Genomic DNA, 9,221 nt, shown 5'->3' on the forward strand with positions numbered 1-9,221 from the left:
TTTATCGATTTAGACATTATCTCCTGATAAATACAAGAAAGGTTTTGTCATGAAGTTTCATTAAAATTTTAAATTACTCGATTAAAAGATGATTTAAGGTATCATTCACGTTATTACTAAAATGAAAAAGTGTCCACCCCACAGTAGATAAAAATTGTTTGAAAAAACAGGTTGATGGGATTAGATGATATTTGATTTCGATTGGATTTTTCTATTATTGTGTATGTACGTGTCTTTCCTTTATTGGGTTTGAGGTCTTGGTCATCAATCAAACACTCGTCTCCGCATGTGTCGGTCACGGATAACTAGAGAAACAGAATAAAGAACACACGCGTAATAATAGTATCAACTTTTGTACATAAAAATAACATTAACAACAATAATTATATCAACACTTCTGCACTTGTTTTTCTCTTGAATTGATCTGGTTTCTGAGAGTAACAAGTAGAGGTTGTAATCATAAAAAATAAAAATGACAAGAACAGAAAAAATCTAGGAAAAAAGCAGAGGAGGACGAAAAGTAAATCCTCCTAAGGTATAGCTAGATTGACCACATTATAATTTATGTATAGGCCATTTAATATAGCCTCGTCGTAGTTAGCAAGGTGAACCTTTCTTACAGTTAAGTGTACCAGCAGCAACTGTTATGGAACCGACAAGTGAAGATGGTCTAGCACTTAAGCTTGAAGCTCTTGCATAACTAGATGAAGATTCAGCACCCGATGCAGTAAAAAATGCACCGTTTAACATTAAATCCCCTTCTGATCTCCAGTTCCAATTCTTCCATTCACTCTCTGATGCATCTTCATACTTTGTCACCTGCGATTAAACCAAATTTCATCAATTATACATTTTATTTTATTGACTAAATTTTAATTCAACAATGAACAGAAAAAAGTATTAAAGTTACCTCTTTGCTGAATCTGTCATTGGGAGCAACAAATCTGTTGCCTTGGCTGTTGATGGTTGGATTAGCACTTCCACCAATGGCATACATTTCCCAGTGAGTGTAGTCATTGTTCACCACATGGAAATATCCAAGCCTACACCTGCAAATTTCACATTTTCAAACTTACAACGATACTTTGGACCCACGAATTGATTAAAGAGATTTCAAATAAGTCACAAATTCGGTTTGCCCCACATCGATTTCTTCTTTTTCAATTTGCATTAAAGTATATTTATTATTTTAACACGCTCACCAAAATACTTCTAAAAAAATCAGTTTTAGAAACTAAAAATATAAATTATGACTAAAATTGTAATAAATATAATAATTAAAGGACTTAAAAGATCGATTTGAAAATAGAGAAATTATTTTCATGAATATAAAAAACTATGAAAATTAAAATTGAAATTAAGCCAACATTTAAATTGGTAATATAAAAGAATAAAATAAAATAGAGAAAAATAAAAAGAGATAAACTAGTTAGATTTTATAAAAAATATATTATACGATTTTATTCTAATTATATACATCAATTCAAAATTCCAGAATTTGACCGAAATATGATAAAGACCTTAGTAATTGAACATAAATCGTGACCAATGATAATTGTAGTTATGGTTCACACTCAAATCCTCTCAATCAAATTAACATTTATTTAAGTTTATTAACCAACCTGCGTCAACGAGTTTATTTCAAACATACTTTTAGAAAAACAAATGTATATTTTTGGAAGAATTTAATAAAAAAATAAATTTTACCTTGGCATTCTTTGAACGAGGCCTTCACCAAAATGGTTAAAAGCAATTGTAACTTGCATATTCCTATCTTCCGTATAAGAATCACTATGACCCAACAACATAACCTTATCATGATGTGTCATGTAATTGTTAGAAATGGTTATAGCAGTGGACCCATGAATAGCATCAATCAAACCATCATTACAATTAGACAAAGAACAATGATCCACCCAAACATGACTTCCACCAAAGATAGACACACCATCACCGTCCGATACTGTCCTCCACCCATAGTGCCCTGGGGAGTCCCTCACCATAGCATTCCCACCTTGTTTACAATCATGTATATTAATACCATGGATTATAACATTAGTCACATATTGTATAGTAATGCATGGACCACCAGCAATGTGCACACTAGCACCTCTACCATCAATTGTTTTGAAAGAATTCATTATTAATTCTTCTTTTAATTTGATTACCATGTCTCTTGCGAAAATTATCCATAACGGTTCGTTTTGGATCACGGCGTAACGGAGTGTACCCGGCTTCGGGTTCACTGCGTCGTTGTCGCTGTCGTCGTTTACCACGTAAATTTTACCATCTCTTCCACCTATGGCGTTTTTGCCGAATCCAATTGCACAATCTGCTAGCCTTTGTCTGTTCTTCTCCCAATTGGAGTCACACCTCCAACAATCATCAATGGGGTTTCCACTCCCACATGATAGGTACCCTAACTTCCTCCTAGATACAGAGGCATTGATTTTCCTGCAATAAAAATAAAAATATATTTAAAATAAGGATTTGGACTCTCTATTTAATGTAATTAATTTAAGTGGTGGAGAATGTATGTTTAATTAATTACCTGTTTACCTCTTGGACAACCAATTGAGGGTTTTGAAGAGAGGAAGAGGAAATGAGGGTAGGAGTGAGAAGAGAGAAGAGGAAAAAAAGAAAAGAGAAAGGAGTATTTGTGATCATGTTGGATGGATCCTCCTATAGATAGGTGGGACTTGGGAGAAGGCCAGAGAGAGGTGTGAGAAGTAGTGTAAGTAAGAGGGGGTGTATATAAAGAGATTATAAGCTAGGCTAAATGGCGTGATTAAACTAAACATATGGGACCCAAATGTTTCCTAATTTCTTGTTTCACGGGATATATCTTATTGGTAGTTTCGGCCGTTAAGCGAGGCCTAATTGATGGTGGAAGATTGAAAAAGGGAATGATGTAACAAAATTAAAGGGATATATACAGTGAAATCATGTTACCTTCTTTAACTATAATTAAATTAATGTTTGGTTATATGTGTACACATAGACTTATGAGTTCGTAGACATTAAATTAGACTAATGTGTAAAGTTACTTGTACAATTCTACAACTGCTTTGGGAGGGTACTTAATTACTCCTACGGTTTTACCAACCGTATTATGTATCTATATACTTCAGATTAGAGGGAGATATAAGTAATTGATTGTTCAATAGCATGCGGGGGTCCCGTTCGGACGACGATGTATTTAACAAGTTCATTTTTTCTTCCATTGCAAAATTACTGAGTGTCCTTGCATGATCGTTGAGAAAATGAGAACTAATAATGAAACTAAGCCGGAATCACGCGATATTGATTGAAAACTTTGATCAATTAATGAGACGGATAGTATAAGCCTCTGCTTGACATGCTTTGCGTAATAATGAAGTAATGGGTAATACTACATTTTATATGCTAGACTGCGAATTCGAACTACACATGCTTATCTTTCTTCATACTTAGCCACTATTTGTAATGCCCATAAACTAATTTATAATTTATTAGATTAAAAGACATTTATTTAGTAAACAAGTTTTTCTTATAAACTTATTATGATGTTTTATTTTAAATTGCATTTGAACTTATAGCTTTTTATATTTTCTTTCAATTATAATCTTATTATTGTATTTTTATTATATTTTTATTTGTATGTAATACAAAATAACTAACTCACTTAGTACCCTCTCACCTGTTTACAGTTTCACATATATCTTCTTCAACAAAGTACTAAATTTCTTTTAATTCCTTGTAAAAATAACTTCCAAAAAATTATGTTATTCATCTTACAAGAAATTGATTAAGGTATGGATTGTAATATTTATTACAGTTTTGCTACCAACACTCCCTAATTTACTACCCACACCCCTCAAATGCTTAAAAAAATAAAAATTCCTAAATTACCCTTCCCTTCTTCCTCTTCATTAACCTAACTCATCTTCTTCTTCTTTATTCTATCTTCATCATCTTCATTCAACACCTTCTTCATCTTCTTCATTTTCTTCAACATTAATCATCATCATCATTAACCATCTTCATAAATCATCATCAATTATCATTAATCATCATCAATTATCATCAATCTTCATCAATCATTATCGATCATCATTAACCATCTTCAGAATTTTGGTAACATTTACGTGAACTAAATTTCACGTAAGTTTACGTTAATTGAGATCACGTACGTTTACGTAAACTGAATTCTAGTAAATGTACATGAAATTGAGTTCACGTAAATGTACATGAAATTGAGTTCACGTAAATGACTTAATTTTCAATCTTCAATGATCTTGCAATCTTAATTCACGTACGTGTACGTGAATTAAGATTGCGTAAATTCTGAGAATTTTTTTTTAACATACGTGAATTTAGTTCACGTAGCAATACAACGTACGTGAACTGAGTTCACGAACAATCCCCATATTTAAAAGAAAAAAAAATCAAACTCAGAAATAGACCAATAAACATACATTTTTAGGTCACTTTAACCACAATGTGAGAAAGAAACTGATGGTGTAGGTTATGAGTAAGTTATGTGAATTTTAAATAATTATGAGGTAGAGTTGGTGAGGTATGGTGATTTTTTAATATGTGAGACATGAGATGTGATGAATGTTGATGAAGGTGAGTTATGAGTTAGTAAAATTGTAAAAAATGTTACGAATATCAAATGATATTTTGGATATTTTGGTTTTTTTACAAATGTGAGGGGTGTGGGTAGCAACATTGTATTTATTATTATTTCTTCATCTTCTAATTTGTTATTGTGATAAAGTTAAATTCATTTTTTATGTCAAATTGTAAACATGAAATGAATTGTATTATTTTTACAATGACTATTTATACATATAGAACTTGCTAAACTGTTAGAGAACAATTCAAATTTATATTTATATTGTAATAAAAAAAAGTAAATGATGTAACAAAAAAAAGTAAAGTAAAATAGAAAAATCAATTAAAAAAAAAAAAGGAAATGGAGTAAAACAATACTCGAGAGAGATTAAATAAAAATGTCACATTTTATGTTATTTTAAATTAAATAATTATGTTTTTTTTATGTTATTTTATATTGTTAAAAAAATATAAATTTACCAAACACTTTAATTTCAATTAAATAAATTTTTAACTATAAATTATAAGTTATCAATTATCGGTTACCTATTTAAGTATCAACTAACTTATAACTTAAATTTATTATTTATAAAAGATATATTTGTCAACGGAGGAGTCCATTAGAAACGAGTTTAACCTCACCCACTCCACCTCCGACTAATCACAGAAAATATGCATCCATCTTTATTTTTTAATAGATTGAAATTTGAATGTTTTTTCTATCAATGATAGAGGTTGATTCTTTACATATATATATATATATATATATATATAAATCATATTAATTTATTATAATTAATAATAATAAAGTAACTATTATTAAAAAGTAATAAAGTAAAACAAATTAAAATTATATTTTTTATAAATATAAGATTAATATTTATAAAATAAATAAATTTATATGCATATAAATTTAAAAATTTATTAATAATTTTGCTACGAGAACTGGATTGAAAGCAGATCAAATATCAATTCCTCAAACCTCCCCCATCAATTAATCATTCAATTGATATTGGCTGCGAAAGGTGTGTTTAGATTGTTAGAAATTAAATCTACCCAAAGGAAAATATTGACTTATTTGGTTTAATGGGTCCATCTATTAATTTTTTTATTTTGACTCCAAGATGCATTTTTTTTTATTATATCCTTTTTTGAAAAAAATTTAAATTCTCTACTTTAAAATTAATATATCAAAATATCATAATTTTTAAATCTTTAGGAAATCACATTTAAAAAAATCTCAACACAATACATAATCGCATTTTCGTCGTGCGACTTTCTAAAAATTTAAAAAATAGAATATTTTAATATTTTCGTTTTAAAATAGGGTATTTTGATCTTTTTTTTCTTTCTAAAAAGAGAATATAATTAAAAAAAAATACCAAAATATATCTTTTATAAGTAATAAATTTAAAGAAAATTTTTAGATTAAGGAGATGCATCCCATGTAAAAATCAAGCAGAGTCAACTAGGGAATTTAGATGAAGGATTTATAATGAAATTTATGTACAATTTAACTATTAATTGGAGAACTTTGATCTTGAATTCCAATCGCAACGCATATGAACAAAATGTCCATCCATCTATATTATTCTGGATTGGTTAAAAATAATAATCTTAATTGTGGCGCATTACATTACTCAAATAGATTAGTGTATTGTGTATATGCTAATGACTAAACTTTGATTGTATATTTTGTTATTTTGTGTATGAGACGTCCTCTAGATAGTTTGATCTTTGTTTCTGGGTGTACCAATTAGCAGTGTGTGCCTTTTCAATATATTGTCTTTTCATTAAAATAAAAAATTACTAAAAACAATGTTGGAAATAATAATAATAATAATAATAATAATAATAATAATAATAATAATAATAATAATAATAATAATAATAATAATAATAATAATAATAATAATTAGTTGGTGTAAATTAAAAAAAAATACAGAAGTCTTATTATTTAGGAGGGATGACACTAGAGTTGTGCATGTTTTTTATTTATTTATTTATTATAATCAAACTATATGTATTTTAAAACTAGCTATGATATGAGTTGATATGAGTTAAGATTTATAATTAAATCTATTTTTTGGTTTAAAATCGATTATATAACCCGTTGTAAAATAGGTTATGGTTAAATAACCGATTTTAAATTATACAATCGGTTTTGACAAATTCAATTTTAAAATTGAATTCTCAAAATTAGATTTTTTTAATTGTTTTTTGTACTTTTAATTGATTTAAAAACTTGACATTATAAATGAAAAACTTGATATAATTTATTAATTTCAATAATTTGATGTATTATGAAACTATGATGACAAAACTATTAACAAGTTTGAATATATTTTTCTTTTTATTACCTTAGACAAATTCTAATCATATAATCAAATCAATAATGAGTGTATCTAAATGACACTTTATACATCGTATTACGTTATAACCAACAACGCTTTTCAAATTTCATAATACATCAGGTAAAATGAAAGACAAAAAAATATGAGAAATTAATAAGCGATTTACTAATTTTATCATGTATAAGTGTTGTGAATTTTTTCTTAAATTTATTTTTATTTTATTTTAGTGACTTTAAAATTTGATGTATAAACGTATTTTATTGATTTAAATAAATATAGTTTTTTAGTAAAAAATAGTTAATTGGGCATTAGAATTTCTTTCTCTCCGATACTCTTATTTATTATATGTCAATCCACTTATAACTACTCAAATAATTAATAAAGGTATTTTTAAAAAAATATTATTAAGAGTATTTTAATTAATTATAAAACTCACTTTAACATAAAAATTAGTATAGTCAATAGTTGTTTCGAAATGTGCATAAACAAATAAAACTCTAACAACTATCTAAAATAGATGTTGACCATAAAATTAAAAGAAAATTACTTTCTAACTTGAACCAATAGTTATTCTTGAAAACACACAATTAATTGTGTCCCTAAAGTATCATTCAAACAATTAAATTAAATATCCAAAATTAAAAATAAAAGTATATCACCAAAAAATCATACGAAAGAAAATGTGTAGTAGATGATTATAAAATGAAAAATCAAAAAGAAAAGAAAAACCATTTTGGACTTGCAACATGTAATCGAACGTGTATAAATATGAGAAAAAGATGAAAGATGAGATGAGAGAAAAAAAAACATGATAATATTAAAAAGTGTGGGAGAGTATTAGAAAATGTGAAAAGTAGACGCAATGATAAGTGAAATACTACTATTTTTTAATTAAAAACAATTATTTATTCATGTTCAAATAAATTAATAGTAGAAAAATGAGATTGAGGCGAGTTTGAATTTTAATCTTGTATTGTATTATTAAATTGGTAATAGATTATTTAAATAACTGATTTTTCTTCATAATTATAGAAAATGCTGTAATTTTTATTATTTTAATTCAAATAAAGCAAAAAAACATATACAATTGTGTAATACTCCTTTCAACTTAAATATAAATAATTTTGATTCAACAAATTAATATTGATGTATTTAATCTTTAAATTTTATAATCAATATATATTTTTTATTTGTCTATGTATATATATGTTTATAGTATATATTGAAATTAATTAATAGTATATATTAATTTTTTAATATAACTTAAAAATTATGCGTAGTAAATAGATAATTGCTTAAACGCCCCCTCAAAACTCAATGTTTTACTGAATTTTTGTGGAAATACATATTTTATCTCTTATGAACAACACCTTATAAATATATATTATTTGATTGAACAATCACCTTATATTATATGTATCTCCTCGACTTACTTTAGCAAAGTGGAACAAATTAAGATCATCATCAACACTATCAATTACAACTTTTAGTCCATATATATATCACCAAGAACATTGTCATAATAGCAAGTAATAAGCATTCACACATCAATTAAACCTCACCTCATCATCATTAGATAATAATAAAATAATATCTATCAATTAAATTATTAAGCCTTACTATCACGAATTAATCTTCATTAATTAATAACTTCTAAGTCCCTAATCATTACTAATCACTTTTTTGAGCGAAATTATAGTCACTTTTTAAATTTATTAATCAATATTTTAACCACTATTCAATTCTCAGTATTACTTAATCAATTATCTCCTTAACTTAACAATTATTTAGTCAGCTTGATCGATTATTTACAATTAATTTTCACAGCCCAACACTTATCGTTTCTAGTGTTTTACTAAATTCCTAATCATTTTTTTTCTTTCTAATAAACTATCTAGCCATTTCATCCATTAATGCTGGGTAAGACCCATAATTAGTGGTAGGTGGAGAAGCCACGAGTGATCATTATTTGAGTTATAATAGAAAAGTGTTGCATCCAATTTTACAATTTGAGACCAAGACATAATTTGTCGAACTTAATAATCAAACATTTTACGTTCTTTCTTTTACGTTTTTGTATTTTTATTCATTTAAACCAGATTTGATGTTTTAACAATCAATTAAATATCATAATCGATTATCATACTATTTATTTCAATTATTTATACATCTAATCTAATCTATAACATTTAATCGATTGTTATTTAAAAAACAACAAATACAAGTTCCAACATAAATATTACTATTCACCATCAATCATGAATAACA

At 26.8% G+C, this 9,221-nt stretch overlaps 1 protein-coding gene across 1 annotated transcript; it reads right to left on the reverse strand.

Moving 5' to 3' along the window:
• Positions 1 to 337: 337 nt before the first annotated feature.
• Positions 338 to 2,737, reverse strand: LOC101499495 (probable pectate lyase 5). The gene is made up of 4 exons (XM_004501782.4): positions 2,552 to 2,737; positions 1,708 to 2,454; positions 911 to 1,049; positions 338 to 819 (listed from the first exon to the last, which is right to left on the reverse strand). The coding sequence occupies exons 1-4, from the start codon at positions 2,665 to 2,667 to the stop codon at positions 598 to 600; spliced, it is 1,224 nt and encodes a 407-aa protein (XP_004501839.1). The 5' UTR covers positions 2,668 to 2,737; the 3' UTR covers positions 338 to 597.
• Between the last annotated feature and the right edge of the window lie 6,484 nt (positions 2,738 to 9,221).

Source organism: Cicer arietinum, chromosome 5, assembly GCF_000331145.2.
Source record: "Cicer arietinum cultivar CDC Frontier isolate Library 1 chromosome 5, Cicar.CDCFrontier_v2.0, whole genome shotgun sequence".
NCBI lineage: Eukaryota > Viridiplantae > Streptophyta > Magnoliopsida > Fabales > Fabaceae > Cicer > Cicer arietinum.